Raw genomic sequence first — 16,866 nt, forward strand, 5'->3', positions numbered from 1 at the left:
CAAATTTAAAGGTTGAAACAAATTACATTAAAATATTAATATTTTTTAAAAATCTATGGAATTTTTTTAACTCAGTGTATCGAGGTAAACATTTTAATATTCAAATCTTTAAATTGCAATTAAAAAAAACTTACATTAAAATATAAATTATATAAAAAATCTAATGTTAATAAAAAAGGAAACATTAAAACATTGAAAAAAATCTTTGAAACAAAAAAATATTTTTGTTGAATAAAAAAATTGAAATAATAATTTCATTAATCTTGAAACAAATGACAATGACAATAAATATGTATATATAAATTTTTAAAAAAATTAAACAATAAAAAGTTAAAATCAAAATATACATTGAAAAATCTTTGAAACAAAAAAACAATTTTTTTGTTGAAATACTAAAACAATGACGCTCAATTTAATGATATATTTATTTAGGTACTCCTGGTCTTCCATAATTTTAATATTCTTTCCAAAACAATATTGAAAATTGCGTCACGTCCAGCCAGTTGTCGATCTTGAAAAATCCAAAATGCCACAAAACAAAGGAAATCATCTTATAAAGCAAAAAAATACCACACCATACCTATTAGTTCTTATTAGAATAGATTTATATGCAAATTACAATAACATGATGAACTGTCTGCCATGGCGACGGACATCCAAACCGTTTAAATTCCTGATCAGGACGGATTGGACGTTTATCTACGTCATTGGCAGCCAAAGTTTACATACACGTATCAACAAAAACATTATTGTACACATCTTGGTGATGCATAAACGATGCAAAAAACATCTAAAATGGTGTCAAAAAGTGATTGAATAACTAGCGAACTGCCATTACTATGTCGAAATGATTTGAACTGATTTGAATGACTTAAATTCTGGTAGTCCTGGGGAATATTGCTGTGCCATTGACGGCGCTGGACATCCAATCCATTTGGACTGGAAGCGTTCATTCGTCATAATTGGTGAAGTTGGCCCCCCATGGGACACAAATTTATACAAAAATGAAGTCAATCGTTTGTGCTGCTATTGTTTTTAAGACACAGTACCCCCATTTTGATTCAAAATGGCTAAAAATGGTGTCAATCGTTTATGCTGTAAAAAATTTTTGCTATCGTTTAATAGTTGTTGAGATATTAATTTCGAGTGATGTCAATCGCAGCCCGTCCGTCGCTGCTGACGGAGCGTACCAACTTCTCAATCACAGAGGGGTGAACCAAAAACTAGCGCAAACGTTGCACAAACAAATTCCTTCGGGTCCATTTTGCAGTTAGTAGGAGGCCCGATGACATCACTCGCAACTTTTCCGCCTTCATGTCCCACGCCTCATGTAGCGTACTAACGTTCTTAGTAACAGAGGGGTGTCTCAACAACTAGCGTAAACGTAGCACAAGCAAATGACACCCCTTCGGGTCCATTTTGCAGTAAATGGGGGGCCCGATGACATCACTCGCAGTTTTTCCGTATCAAACTCCCGCGGCTGACGGAGAATACCAACTTTATCAATAACGGAGGGGTGTCCCAATAACTAGCGCGAACGTAGCACAAACAGATGACACCCCTTCGGGTCCAGTTTGCGGTAAATTAGGGCGCCCGATAACATATTTTGAAGCTTTTCCATACCCAACTCCTGCGGCTGACAGGGCGTACCAACTCTCTCAATCACAAAATGATGTCCCAGCAACTAGCGCAAACTTAGCACAAACAAATGACATCACTTCGGGTTAAATTTGCAGTTTACCGAGGGCCCAATGACGTCACTCACAGCTTTCCCCTATCCAACTCCCCGCAGCTAACGGAGCGTACCAACTCCCTCAATCACGAAGGGGTGTCCCAACAACCTAGCGCAAACGTAGCACAAACAAACGACACTCTTTCGGGCTAATTTTGCAGTAAATGGGGGACCCGATGACATCACTCGCAGCTTTTCCGTATCCAACTCCCCGCAGCTGTCGGAGCGTAACAACTTTCTCAATAACAAAGGGGTGTCCCAACAACCTAGCTCAAACGTAGCACAAACAAACAACACCCGTTCGGTTCAATTTTGCAGTAAATAGAGGGCTGCAGTCACATCATCACTCGAAATTAATATCTAAACCCCTCATTTATGACACCCCTCTATTATTGAGAGTTGGTATGCTCCGCCAGCCGCGTAAGTTGGACACGGAAAAGCTGTGAATGACGTCATCATTCAAAATGGTCTCAAAATTTATGTAACGATAGCAGCACAAACAACAATTTTTACAGCACAAACGAAGCCTAAACGATTGACGCCATTTTGAATCAAAGTGGATGGGCTGGTTGACCTCAGATTGACCTCTAAAAGAATTGTCAATATCTTAACGGCACAAACAAGCACAAACGTAGCACAAACGATTGACATCGTTTTTATATAAATTTCATCTTCACACAGCTGTTTTGCTAGGGAAAATATTGAAAACGCCCTCTAAAATGGCCGCCCCGAAAGCAGCTGCAGAACCAGCTCCTCGTCCTCAGCCAGCGACAGTCCTGCAGGCTCCTCCTCCTCCTCTTCCTCATGCTTTCTGGCTTTCTTCCTCTTCCTCACTGGTGGCTCCTCCTCCTCCTCGCTACTGCTAACGCCACACTGATCTTCATCCCGGTGACATTTGTCCGGATCCGGCAGCGTGTCAGGGTCGAACTCTTCCTCCCCGTTGTCGGCGAGATACGCCACCACCTCCTCATCTTCCTCCTCGTCATCGTCGGATTTCCCGCCGCGCTGCTTGCTAGCTTCCCTCCTCGCCGCTTTAGCCTTCAGCCTCTTCTCGCGGTGTTTGGCCTTCACCTTGCGGCTGTACTCGGGCTTGTCGAACTCCTGGTCCTCCTTCTTCAGACGTTCCTTGGCTTTGTCCACGTCGATCCCAGACTCGTCCTCGTCGTCATCCTCCGCCGTCGCAAGCCGCTGCACGGGAGGCCACACCTGCACGGCTTGGCCTTCTTCCGTGAAGGCCACTTTGGTGTTGACTTTGAAGTTCCTCTTGGTGATCTTCTTGGCCTCCGCGAACTTGCTGCTTTTTTGGACGCTTTTCTCGCCGGTGACGTCCGACTGCTTCTGCTCGGGTTCCTCTGCGTTGAAGACATCTTTTCGTTTGAGGGTGAGGAAGTCCAAATCCTTCAGGTCGTCATCCTCCTCCTCGTCAACGTGGAGCGCTTTGGCGAAATCCTCATCTTTAGGCCTGTCGCGACAACACGTTTTAGCGTGCGATATTATTGTCAAACAAAATAGAACATTTGAACCAATGTAACCACTAATGTAGTGACGATTGATTGATTAATCGATTAACTAAGTTAATTCGATTAGAAAAAAGCTTCGAATCAAATTTTGCTGCTTCGAGAATTCGTTTAATTAGAGATGAATTGTAATGGTTTGTTTTGAAAGTGTTTGCATTTAGTTTGATTGATTTGGGTGAATAGACTGCCCTCTGGTGGCAACAGTGATTATGCCATAATGCGTCTAACGTAGCTGAATCCAGCTGCTCCCTGTTAAGACCAACATAAAGTTTGATTTTCTTTGAGCTAATATGTTTGTTTCTGCATATGTTATTTAATTTAGAAGTATATTTAGCAGTTTTTTGTGGGAATATGTGTTTGAACAATTTGTTAAGAGCATTGTTGAAAAATGTTAGCATTATATAGATTTTAAGCTAGCTGACTTTTGCTATGCAAGTTAGCAAATTATTCTTTTGTTATACTTAGATCCTCATTTATTTTTTTATACCATTTGCAGCTAAGCTAATTCTGTAATTTAGCATAATTTGAAGAAACACTCAGGAATTTTATTTTGTATTTGTATTTATTGCTCTTTTGAAATTATAATTTTAGCAAGCCAAACTAAATATTATTCCAAGCATAAACATTTGTTTTAGATATCCTAAAAAATCCGATGACTTGATTTTCGAACTAAATAATCAATAGATTAATCGATTACCTAAATAATTGATAGCTTCAGCCCTGCATTGTTGGTTTCGTCGACGGCGACTAAAACATAACAAGACGGATGCCAGTTTTTGTCCTGAGGATACGTAAATACGCTGTCGTTTCCGTCATATGTTTACAAAATGTGACATTTTCTTTCGTTTTTTTAGTTCTATTTACCCATGGGCGCTATGTGGGGGGCCTGATAACGGAAGAGAAAGTGGAGGGAAGGTAAGTCAAAAGGAGGCGTGATTAGGCAGGGTGGCGCGTACACGATTCTGGCAATGTGAGGTGGGGAATTATGTGAATCCCCTGTAAATGTGGATATGCTGACATCCTACTCTATGCTACCTGATCGCTAATCATGGCACTGACTACCTCATCTACCTGAGTGTGTCTAATTGTTAGCTCACTCAGACGTGTGGTAGTCCTTCAAAAAAGTGGAAATGCTGCGTGGGGCAGCTACGTAGCCCTGGAACCACCCCCAGCAATTAAGGTGGGGAGCGAGCGTGGCCCCCATTAACTGGCCCTGAGGGAAAAGACAAGCGGATGGGCCACCGCCCTTCATGCCTGCCCCCACCACGGCCAGCCCCCCAGCTGCCACCAGCATCCCCCAGGAAGCCACGGCGGTCTCGGGGACCATTCGTGCTCCCATTAACCGGACCTTAGGGAAAAGACGAGGGGATGCAACACCACCCTCCACGACTGCCCCCACCACCATCAGCCCACCCAGATCCCCAGCCGTCGCTGTCATCTCCCCAGATCCCACGGCGGTCCCCTGGACCATCCTCACCCCCATTAACTAACCCTTGAAGAAAGGACGAGGGGATGCGCCACCGCCCAACACACGCACCCCCACCACCGCCAGCCCACCCGGACCTCCAGCTGCCACCGTCATCCCCCCAGGAAGCATGGAAGTCTCCGGGACCCTCCACGCCCCCATTAACCAGCCCTTTGGGAAAGACAAGCAGATGGGCCACCGCCCCCACCACCGCCAGCCCCCCAGCTGCTACCAGGATCCCCCAAGAAACCACGGCGGTCTCGGGGACCATCCATGCCCCCATCAACTGGACCTTAGGGAAAAGACGAGGGAATGCAACACCGCCCTCCACGACTGCCCCCACCACCGTCAGCCCACCCAGATTGCCAGCCGCCACTGTCATCTCCCTGGATCCCACGGCGGTCCCCTGGACCATCCTCACCCCCATTAACTGACCCTTAAGGAAAGGACGAGGGGATGCGCCACTGCCCCACACGAGTGCCCCCATAACTGCCAGCCCACCCTGACCTCCAGCTGCCACCGTCATCCCCCCGGCGGTCCCCCAGACCATAACCACGCCCATTAACTACCACTTAAGAAAAGGACGAGGGGATGCACCACCGCCCAACTTGCGCGCCCCATCCACCGCCAGCCCTTCCGGACCTCCAGCTGCCACCAGCATCCCCCAACGAGCCACGGCGGTCTCGGGGACCATCAATGCCCCCATTAACCGAACTCAAGGGAAAAGAGGAGAGGATGCAACACCACCCTCCCTGCCTGCCCCCAACACCGCCAGCCCACCCAGACCCTGAGCCATTAACGCAACCCCCCAACTGTTGTGGTACACTGCGGGACCCCCACAGCCCACTAGACCCGGGGTAGCAAAGGAAGGGGTGAGACCCCCGCTGCCGGTGATCCACGCTGGGGCCTGAGGACGACGCCCGGGTAGAAAGATAAGAGCAAGGCGGAAGCGGGAGAATGCCAAGAGTACAACGCGGGACTGGAGCCCCAAACCCTCCTGCAACCAACAGCCCAGACGAAGAAGAGGCCCCGCCCCGGGAGCCCCACCACACACAAAAAGTTTGGGACCCACTGCATGATTTTTTTATTGTACGTTTCTTAAGTCAGCAGTGTTTAGGTTGTGTCACTCATGTGGCTGGAAAAAAGCCTAGTTTGAAGCACATCCTAAACACCGGCGAGAGGTAAGCACAGCACGTCAAATGAGCGACTAGAGGTGTGCAAAATTTCCGATTTTTAGATTATTCACGATTCGGCCGTGGAAGATTCGAGAACGATTCACAAACATCCAAATTCCGATTATTGAAATATGCCAAGTAAAGCAGAAGTACGACACACTCAGCGCGCCGCGCGGTCTTCGGTACGCAATTAGGGACGGAGCGAGAGTAGATAAACATCATGCTTCTCATTACCCGGCCCCTCGGGTAACGCCAACGCTCAACTCACGGCTCTAGCTCAACTCATGCCACGAGATAAAAAAAAAAACAACAACATACCTGACTGCTGCCGAAAAGCTGCTACAAGCCACATTATATTGCTGTAGATATCATTTATATAGGACTAGATGCATTATAGCTTCGGTATCGTTACCAGCACATCTACAAAAAACTAGATGCGGCGTTAGTAACGGCCGCCATCTTAAAGCAGTACACTTCCCTGCAAGGCTGTTGTTGCGAACCTTCCAAGCGAACCTAATTAACTTTTTATCTAAAATACTCCTAAATCGGTAAAATATTGACTTGAATCTATCTTTAAAATAGTTTTAAAACTTTTACATGTTGAAAGTAGACAAAAGAGAAATTATGGAATAACAGGAGCAATTTTAACAACTTTAACGGTTGATTCACAACATTAAATTAATTGAAAGCAGTTTAAAGCTGCTGATATAGAATGGGGACTGGAGTTTTTTTATTTACGGTTATTTTTGTATATTTGTTTACTGCTATATGTTAACTTGATATTGAAATAGTAGTTTGGTTTAGCCTGAGAGGATTTTTGAACAATTTTGGAACTAATGTACAAAACAAATTAAAAAAAAAAATTAAAAAAAAAAAGGAGTGGGGTGCATCAATAATCGTTTTATAATCGAATCGGAGTCTCTGAATCGTAATCGTAATCGAATCGTTAGGTGCCCAAAGATTCCCAGCTCTATGAGCGACACAACCAAACACTACGATGCAGGCTAACTACACATACAATAAGAAACTGTCACACATTGTGAACATATGACAAACACTATGGCGCATTTTCATCTCGTCAGACAAAAACTGGCATTCATCTCATTTCGTTTTAGTCTTACGAGACACGTTTTTAACTCGTTATTATGTTGCCGTGAAAAATGTTCGTCGCCATCGTCGACATGCGAAAATGTAATACGCACGCAGTGACAAATCACAGCCAGGACTTCATTTGCATTTATCGTGCGATTAATTGACCGCATATCGCGACAGGCTTACCCATCATTGCCGCCGTCGTCTTCGGAGCTGCTCGGTTCCTCCTCGGTTTTCTTCTGCGCATCGGCCTTGTTGAGGAAGCGCACTCTGGGCGGCGCCGCCAGGCCCAAAGAACGTGCGTACTCGCGCAGCGGTAGCTTGGAGACGTCGAACACATCTTTGTTTTTCATCAGGTGGACGGAGCGCAGGTAGGAGACGAAGCAACGTTGGGCGCGCTCTTTCTGCTCCTGCTCCTGAGCGAGGAAGGACTCCAACTTTTGCTGAACGTTTTGGAGCTTCTCGGAATTCACCTGCAGAGACAAGAAATGCTTATTTTGGAGTTTCATGCCTAATGTGGCTGAAGGTTTACATTTATTTTCTTTTTAGTTTAAATGATTCAAGCATTCATTCATCTTCTGAACTGCTTATCCCCATGAAGGTCCCGGGGGTGCTGGAGCCTATCCCAGCTAACAATGGGCAGGAGGCAGGTACACGCCCTGAACTGGTTTAAATCATACACTGAGTTTAAAGCATACAATTAATTAACAAACAGTTAATTAAATTAGATAACAATTAATTTACACTTCTAAAATTTAAAGCATGATATATAGTTTTCATTGTGCATTTGCTTTTTTTATTTTTTTTAATTTTTTTTTGAAAATGTAAAATAGATGAGAATATTTTCTTTTCTTAAATTGTATTTTTTCAATCAAATTTCAAAACGGGAAAAAAATATTTAGTTTTGGTTTGCTGTTTTATTCCTTTATTATTTAATTTACAAACATGTTGAAAAAGCATTTTTAAAATAAAAAAATAAACAATATTACCTCTTTTTCTTAAAAAAAAAAAATTTCACCATTAAAAAATAATTGAATAAAAGTATTTGATTTTTTTTGTGTGTATTTGCTTATTAAATTTTTTGTTCAAAATTTTAAAATAGGAGAATATTCACTGCATTTTCTTCTTTTATTCAATTTTATTTTGTGGAATTAAATTTTAAATAGGAATCTATATATACATATATATATATATATATATATATATATATATATATATATATATATATATATATATTATTTTCTTTATTCATTTACAAACACGTTGAAAACACTTTTTTTTTTTTAAATGATTAAGACAATATTAACTCTTACTTATAAATTTATAGAAAATATTCTTATCACCAGTAAAAATAAATCAATAAAATTATTCTATTTTTTTTCTTGTGGATTTTCTTTTTTTGGGGGGGGCGGGGGGTTTAAATAGAATACTGCCTGAATTTTCTCCCCCTTTTTTAAAATTGTATATTTTTAAATTTTAATAAGTAAAACTATTCTGTTTTTTTGTTTTGTGGCTCTTTTCTGATTTTTAATAGCAAAAAAAACTTAAACTGAAAAAAAAATATTTACTCTCATGTTTTTTATGAATATCAGTTAAACCCGTTCATTGTCATTGATGGCATTTTTTAAACTTAAAAATGTGTCTAAAAAAATTAAAGATTTTTACAATTAAAAATAATACACATTAATATTACTGCTTAGCAATTTTTCATTAAAAAAATATATTTATATATTGTACTGTATAATGACATAACATATTTACACCTTTTTTATTGAGTAAACATTTTAAAAGTTAAAAATGCCTTCAATGGCAGCCAATGAATTCATTAACAAAAAACATTAGAACAGTAAAAAGTGTTTAGTGTTGTAGTTAGCAGTGTTGTTAATAACGGCGTTACAATATAACGGCGTTACTAACGGCGTTATTTTTTTCAGTAATGAGTAATCTAATTAATTACTTTTCTCATCTTGGCAACGCAGTTACCGTTACTGAGGCGGGAAAGGCGTGCGTTACTATGCGTTACTAAGTTGGTTGAATAAAAAAAAAGTCTGAGAGAAACGGACTCACGGGGACGAGAGCAGAGCAGGAGTGGGGAAGACGCCGTTGCAACCGCGATGCTAGGTGGCTCCAATAATACCTGACTGCAGCCATAGCCGACAAACTACGCCCACATGACACGGTAGATATCATATTATAGATCTAGATGCAAGTAACAGACACTGCTGCATTGCCAACATGTTTTAAGGACTACATGCGTTTGTAAACAGCCGCCATCTTAAAGCAGTAGACCTCTTAGGAAGGCCCTGATGTAGAGCTCCTTCCTAGCGAACCTAAGTAATTTTTTAAAATCTAAAATGCTCCTAAATCGGCAAAATCTTAACTTAAATCTATCTTTAAATGATGAAACAGTTTTAAAACTTACACATGTTTAAAGTAGACAGAAGGGAACTAATGCAATAACGGGAGCAATTTTAACAACTTTAACGATTGATTCACAACTTTAAATGACTTCCACACATAGCAAAGGTTACTAGCTAGTTATCGCAATACCCTTGTGTCTAGTTAAGTGGAGGGTAAAGAATTGGGCTAGGGCCAATTGTCCCCCAAACCCTTTAAGCTTCACATTGTGTGACCTGTTTTTTTTTTTTTTTTTTTTGAGAAAAAAAAAACAAATCTCTAGTTACTTTGCCAAGTAACTAATTACTCTTACATTCAGGTAACTGAGTTACTAACGCAATTACTTTTTGGGAGAAGTAATTTGTAACTGTAATTAATTACTTTTTTAAAGTAAAATTAACAACACTGGTAGTTAGTAGTTCGTTTGAGAGCAAGAAGTGCAACTTTCAAAGTAAAGCCGACCCACCTGGATCTTGTTGACAGGCACCTTCTTGTCCCTCAGCCGGGCGACCATCCCTTCCTCCTCGGAAGGCAGCAGCAGGAGCAGCGCCTCGCCGTTCTCCTTGTACCTGGCGGCGCGCCCCACCCTGTGAATGTAGGTGTCGGCGTCCTCGGGGCAGTCGTACTGCAGCACCCAGTTGACGGCGGGGAAGTCCAACCCGCGGGCGGCCACGTCGGTGGCAAACAACACGGCGTTCTTCTTGCGCTGGAAGTCGTCGTAGACCTCCACCCGCTTCATCTGATGCTGTTTGCCGTGCAGCGCCAGCACGGGGAGGCCCGGACGCAGGCGGCAGAAGATGCGGAAGAGGAACTGCACCTCCTTTGCGTAGTTATGGGACAAAAAAATAATAATATTTGAGAACGTTGTAATTAGAGGTGTGCATCGACACCGCCTTCACGATTCGATTCGATTACGATTCGGAAGGCCACGATTCGATTCGATTCAATTCAGAGGGTCACGATTCGATTCGGTTCGATTCGGCAATGCATTGCGATGCATTAAAGCCTGGGATGCATTAAAATTCTAAAGCAAAGCATATTTTTTTTGAACAACTTTTTATTGGCTCTTGTGTCACTCCTGGTCGAAGTCAAATGAAAATAGTATACTTTCATATATATCTTTAAAAAAAAAAAAAATCAGATCACAGCATTTAACTAGTGCTTATAATGAGACCAGGGCTTTTTTTTTTTTTTTTTTTTTTTTTTTACACACAGTAGCAGCCTTTCACACAGTGCAACATCTGAACTCCTGTGCAAAATCAGTAATAACAGTCACTGTATTTTAGTCACAACGACCCATCAATAAAAATATTCAAGTAAATATTAAAGAAAACGACAAAGAAAATATTGTAGTGCAGCAGCATCTTTATCGCAATATCAATCCAGGGATCAGTTCAGTTGCAAACAAAACAACTAAATTGCAATGTAGAACAAAAGTAAAATGTAGGCCTAGCCAATCTTATATCTATAATCATTCTCGCTCCCTCTTTCTCCGTTTCAGCCATTGTTATGTTATGTCCTATCCCTCTGCTCTCTCAATTACAACTGCGCTTGTCTGTGACGTTACTCCGGTAAGGAAGCGGATTTGGGTTCCTCGTCCCCCCTGCATAGAGGTTAGATCTTGTGCCCGAACCCGACCCGACCCGAAATGTTAAGCATTCACGTTTCGGTGGTTCGGGTCGGGCCGCCGCGCCGGACTAATAAATTATTTAAAAAAAAATTTTTTTTTAAATGCGCAGAGGGCTGTGGCGCAGCCCTCTTTGTCTTCTCCTCCCGTTATTTCGTTGTGTAAATGCTTTTATAAATCTCATAAAAATATGTAGACTATTTAAATATTGAGTAAACTTGCGGTTTTTTTTCTGCCAACTGAGAATTCGTTACGAAAGACACTTTTATTTACGCACACAAAGGCAAATGTGATCCTTTCGAATCTTCTCCTCTGTGTGTCTGTAAAAACGAGTTTTTTTTTTAAATATTAAACTTTCCCAGCGTTATTTTGTTGTGTAAATGCTTTTATAAATCTCTTAAAAATATGTAGACTATTTAAATAGAGTAAACTTGCGTTTTTTGTCTGCCAACTGAGAATTTGTTAGGAAAGAAACTTTTATTTATGCACACAAAGGCAAATGTGATCCTTTTGAATCTTCTCCTCTGTGTGTCTGTAAAACCGTGTTTTTTTTTTAAATATTAAACTTTCCCAGCGTTATTTTGTTGTGTAAATGCTTTTATAAATCTCTTAAAAATATGTAGACTATTTAAATATTGAGTAAACTTGCGTTTTTTGTCTGCCAACTGAGAATTTGTTAGGAAAGACACTTTTATTTATGCACACAAAGGCAAATGTGATCCTTTCGAATCTTCTCCTCTGTGTGTCTGCAAAACCGTGTTTTTTTTTTTATATTAAACTTTCCCAGTGTTATTTCGTTGTGTAAAGGCTTTTATAACTCTTATAAAAATATGTAGACTATTTAAACAGTAAGAAAACTTGAAGAAATGAAAATAAATTGCTGCTGCTGCTGCGTTTTTTTCCCCCGCATCACTCGGCTCGGGCATGCAAATCTATAGTTAATTGATCTGGCCGGTCGGGCTTCAATACCAACGGGCCGTGTCGGGTTGGGCTGGAATTTTTTAGGCCCGATCTAACCTCTACGGGCTTGCTTTGAATGTAAAGTAGCTCTCTCTACAGGTAAACATGAGAATAACAATACAAATGGGGAAACCAAATCCATTGCATCACCGGAATTGCGCAGGGAAGATTTTTTAACGTACTTATATATTTTAAAATGCGCTGAATCGATTCAGCGTGTTGCCCGCATCGAATCGAATCGTCCCTGCCCCGCATCGGGATGCATCGCCGCATCGATTATTGTTGACACCCTTAGTTGTAATTGTAATCTGCGCGAAAACACCATTTTAATGATACTAAAATCAGTCTTGTGTAACAAAAATATGATCGTTGAAACGGTCTCAATTTTAAAAAAGTATTCACTCATTGGCTGCCATTGACAGCGATAGACGTCCAATCCATTTATGCATGAATGTTCATCTATTTTGAAGTGAGAAATTACCGGTAGTTATATTAGATTGTAAATAGTGCTAATACGATTAATCGACTAACTCCAGTAATTCGATTAGAAAAAAGCTTCTAATCAAATGTTGCCGCTTCGAGGATTCGTTTAATTAGAGTGGCGTTGTTACAGTTTGTTTTGAAAGTGTTTGAATTTAGTTTTATTGATTTGGGTGGTTACACAGACCTCTAGTGGCGACGGAGCAGCGAATATGGCATAATTCATTTAACATGACTGAATCCAGCAGCTCCTTGTTAAGACCAAAATAAGGCAAATTTTTGTTTGCGCTAGTATGTTTTTTGATGCATTCGTAATTTTCTTTATTAGGTATATTTAGCAGGTTTTACATGTTTTTACATGACAGTATCACGTTTACACGTGGTATCACGTGTTATCACATTTTTACATGTTAAATATCACATTTTACATGATAAATGCCACATTTTTACGTGATACTCATCTAATTTTTACTTGAAAATTATCCATTTTTACATGAAAATTATCACATTTTGATAAGATAAATATCACATTTTTACATGATAAATATCACAATTTTAAATAATATCTCGCTTTTACATGACAGTATCATGTCTTGCAAGATCACATTTTTACAGCATGTTTTTACATCATAGCAGCTCGTTTTTGCATGAAAGCGTCAAATTTTTACCGATAGTATGACGTTTTTGTAATCATAGTTATCATGCTTTAACGTGATAAATATCCCGCTTTTACATGATAGTATCACATTTTTACATGATTATCACGTTTTTACATGATAATTATCACGATTTTACATGATAATTGCGTTTTTGCATGTGAAATATTACGTTTTTGCATGATAGCGTTGCATTTTTACATGATACCATCGCATTTTTGTAATTATAGTTATCAGGTTTTTGCATAATTATCAAGTTTTTACATGATAATGATCACATCTTGCATGATAGTATCACATTTTTACATGATAAATATCTTGTTTTTACATGACAGTATCACATGATACTGCATGATTCATGTTTTTACATGATGGTGGCACGCTTTTACATCATAGCATCACATTATTGCATGATAACGTCACAATTTGAAATGATACGATGTTTTTGTAATCATAGTTATGTCTTTACATGATAAATCGCATTTTTAAATGATAATTATCACGTTTTTGCATGATAGTGTCACAATTTTACATATCACAATTTTACATAATTATCCTGTTTTTGTAATCAGTTATCACATTTTTACATAATTATAACTTTTACATGAAAATGTTTTTAAATTTTCACATTTTTACATGACAAATATAACGTTTTTACATGATAATTATCATTTTTTAACATGACAGTATCACGTCTTGCATGATAGTATTACATTTTTACATAATTATCAAGTTTTACATAATAATTATCCCATTTTGTAATCATAGCTATCACATTTTTACATATTTATCACATTTTTTACATAATTATCACGTTTTTACATAAAAATGATCACATTTTTACATGAAAATTATGTTTTGACATTAAATTGTCACATTTTCACATGATAAATATAACGTTTCTAAATGATAATTATCACTTTTTAACATGACAGTATCACGTCTTGCATGATAGTATCACATTTTTACATCATAGCATAACGTTTTTGCATGTTATTTTTAATGTTTTTGCATGATAGCGTAACATTTTTACATACCATCACGTTTTTGTAATCATACTTATCACGTTTTTAGATAATTATCACGTTTTTATGACAGTATCACGTCTTGCATTATAGCATCATGTTTTGACATAAATATCACGTTGACATGATAAACATCAATATTTTGCACAAATATAACAATTTTACATAATTATCACATTTTAACAAGACAGTATTCTATCTTGCATGATAGTATCTCGTTTTTACATGATAGTAGCACATTTTTACATCACAGCATCACGTTTTTGCATGATAGCGTCACATTTTTACCTGATACCATCACATTTTTGTAATCGTAGTTATCACATTTTCACATGATAATTATTACATTCTCACATGATAGTCTTAACATTCTCATGTGCTAGTCATCACGTTCTTTCATGATAATTATCATATTTTTACATTGAATCACGTTTTTAAAAACACAACTATTGCATATCATGTATCACAACTCTATGCCGCAAACCTAGTGCTGGCGCATTGAAATATACAAATACCTATCAAATATACAAATACCTACCTTGCAACAGGCAAAGAAGACTAGGATCTTCTTCTTGAGGTGACTCCGAATGAAGGAGAAGAGCAAGTCGACCTTCTGGTGAAGCTGGCACACCACGTAGCTCTGCTCCAGCGTGGCCGGCGTGCTGAACCGGGCCTTCTCGTGTACCCACACATACTCCGGGTCCTTGAGACTGAGGCGTGCCAGGTCCTTGACCGACTTGGTCTGCGTGGCGGAGAAGAGCAGCGTCTGGCGGCCCGCCGGCAAGTTCTCCAGGATGGCGTCCATGGTGGTAGCGAAGCCCATGTCCAGGATACGGTCGGCCTCGTCCAGCACCAGCACCCGCAGGTCAGACGCGTGGAAGTTGGCCGTCTCGTCCATATGCTGCAGCAGCCGGCCAGGGGTGCACACCACTACGTTGGTGCGATGGATAAGCGCCGACTCGTTCTTCAGTTCCTTGCCGCCGATTACCAACCCCGCCGAGAAGTCGTGGTTGCGTCCCACCTTGCGGAGCACCTCGAAGGTCTGGTAGGCCAGCTCCCTGGTGGGCGAGATGATAAGGGCGCCCAAGCCGTCCGCCGAGCTCCACTGCTGCCGGTAGAGAATCTCCAGCACGGGGATGAGGAAAGCTAAAGTCTTGCCTGATCCAGTTTTGGCGGCTCCCAGCACGTCTTTGCCCTGCAGGGCCACCCCGATGGTCTGCTTCTGGATCTCCGTGGGTTGCCGGTACTGACAGTATTGCAGACCCAATAGGGTTTTCTTGGAAATAGGGAAGTCGGAGAACTTGACCACTTCCTCACTCTTAATATCAGCATACCTGCTCACTAGTCGCTCGATGTTCTCGCGTTCCACTTGCCAGCCGGGCTTCTTCTCGCCACGTTCACGCTTGACGCGAGCTTTCTTCAAATTGTATTTCTTTTTCCATTTTTCGAACTCTTTCACCGGATCCGACGACGTTTCCGCCATGTCCGCGCCTTTAGTTTAGCTTGAAAACATGAAGAACAGTGTTAAAACCCGGGATAGAAACAAGTTTCCGTAGCCAAACTCGCTAGTCAGCGTGGTGAACACGGCGTGGTGTGATGGCGTCATCAACGAGCGCCGCGAAACAAGTCTTCTTCGTTTGGGATTGTCATACTATGCTAGTGCATTAGCGCCAACCAATTATCTGACAATTTTCTTTAGTTTGCGAACTAAATTGTTCGAGTTTGTCAAATACAGAAAGTCCTAAACACTTCTATTTAACCCTTTACAGAACAAGTGACTATTTTTGGTATTTTAAAAACTTTACTTAGATATTTTCAGTTATCATTATCATTCAAAAACAAAATAATGTATTTTTTTGAACGTGAGTGAGTATATGCTTTTGAAAAACACCGCACATAAATGATAACTACCTTTAAATATTATTTTTAAAGGTATATTTTAAAGGTATATTGCCCCAATAACACTCTTAAGTTCGTTTATTATTTAAGTTATTATTTGAGGTTTTTTTTTCATTTTTCCATTCAAAACAATTAATTAACGTTTTAAAATCAATTTCTCGTTTTGCCTTTCCAAATATAACATTTTTTAAAAATACTAAAATGTTTGTAAAATATTTTAAAAAGGAGAAAATTCACCATTTTTGCTTGTGTTTGATTTTTTTAATTGCTTTTTTTTTCTTACTTTAAATGCTCATAATATGGTTCATAATAACTCGTTATTTTTCTTGTAAATTACAAAAGTGAAAAAAAAATATGAACAAGAGATTTTATTTTTATGAATAATTTTACAAGACAATTGGCAGCTTGGTCATAACGTGAATAAAAAAAATAGTGCTCCAACGATTAATCAATTAACTCGTATAATTCGATTAGAAAAGAGATTTAAATTATTAATTAATTAAAATTAAATGAATTAAATTTTGCTGCTTCTAGTATTCGTTTAATTAAAGTGGCGTTGTAATGGTTTGTTTAGAAAGTGTTTGCCTTTAGTAGTATTGATTCGGGTGGATACACGGCCCTCTAGTGGCAATATTGAATATGACACAAATCATTTCACATGGCTGAATCCAGCTGCTACCTGTTAAGACAAACATAAGCTAAGTTTTTGTTTGCACTAATGTTTTAATGCATTCACCATTTAGTTTATATGTATATTTAGTCGTTTTTTGTGGGAAAATTTGTTTGAACTTTTTGTTACGAGCATTGTTTTAAAAAAGTTAGCATTTTATAGCATTTAAGC

At 39.6% G+C, this 16,866-nt stretch overlaps 1 protein-coding gene across 1 annotated transcript; it reads right to left on the reverse strand.

Moving 5' to 3' along the window:
* Positions 1-407: 407 nt before the first annotated feature.
* On the reverse strand, positions 408-15,747 carry ddx10 (DEAD (Asp-Glu-Ala-Asp) box polypeptide 10). The gene is made up of 4 exons (XM_057840095.1): positions 14,665-15,747; positions 9,845-10,198; positions 7,168-7,454; positions 408-3,194 (listed from the first exon to the last, which is right to left on the reverse strand). The coding sequence occupies exons 1-4, from the start codon at positions 15,607-15,609 to the stop codon at positions 2,447-2,449; spliced, it is 2,334 nt and encodes a 777-aa protein (XP_057696078.1). The 5' UTR covers positions 15,610-15,747; the 3' UTR covers positions 408-2,446.
* Positions 15,748-16,866: the final 1,119 nt, after the last annotated feature.

Source organism: Corythoichthys intestinalis, chromosome 7 (assembly GCF_030265065.1).
Source record: "Corythoichthys intestinalis isolate RoL2023-P3 chromosome 7, ASM3026506v1, whole genome shotgun sequence".
In the NCBI taxonomy this organism is placed as follows: domain Eukaryota; kingdom Metazoa; phylum Chordata; class Actinopteri; order Syngnathiformes; family Syngnathidae; genus Corythoichthys; species Corythoichthys intestinalis.

Bases quoted from the DNA above. Each gene is read 5' to 3' on its own strand.
- ddx10 (XM_057840095.1), bottom strand. From the start codon at position 15,609: ATGGCGGAAACGTCGTCGGATCCGGTGAAAGAGTTCGAAAAATGGAAA. The intron at 10,199-14,664 runs GTAGGTATTTGT...AACTACGCAAAG, and splicing joins TCTTCTTTGCCTGTTGCAAG to GAGGTGCAGTTCCTCTTCCG. The intron at 3,195-7,167 runs GTAAGCCTGTCG...TTGTCGCGACAG, and splicing joins GACGACGGCGGCAATGATGG to GCCTAAAGATGAGGATTTCG.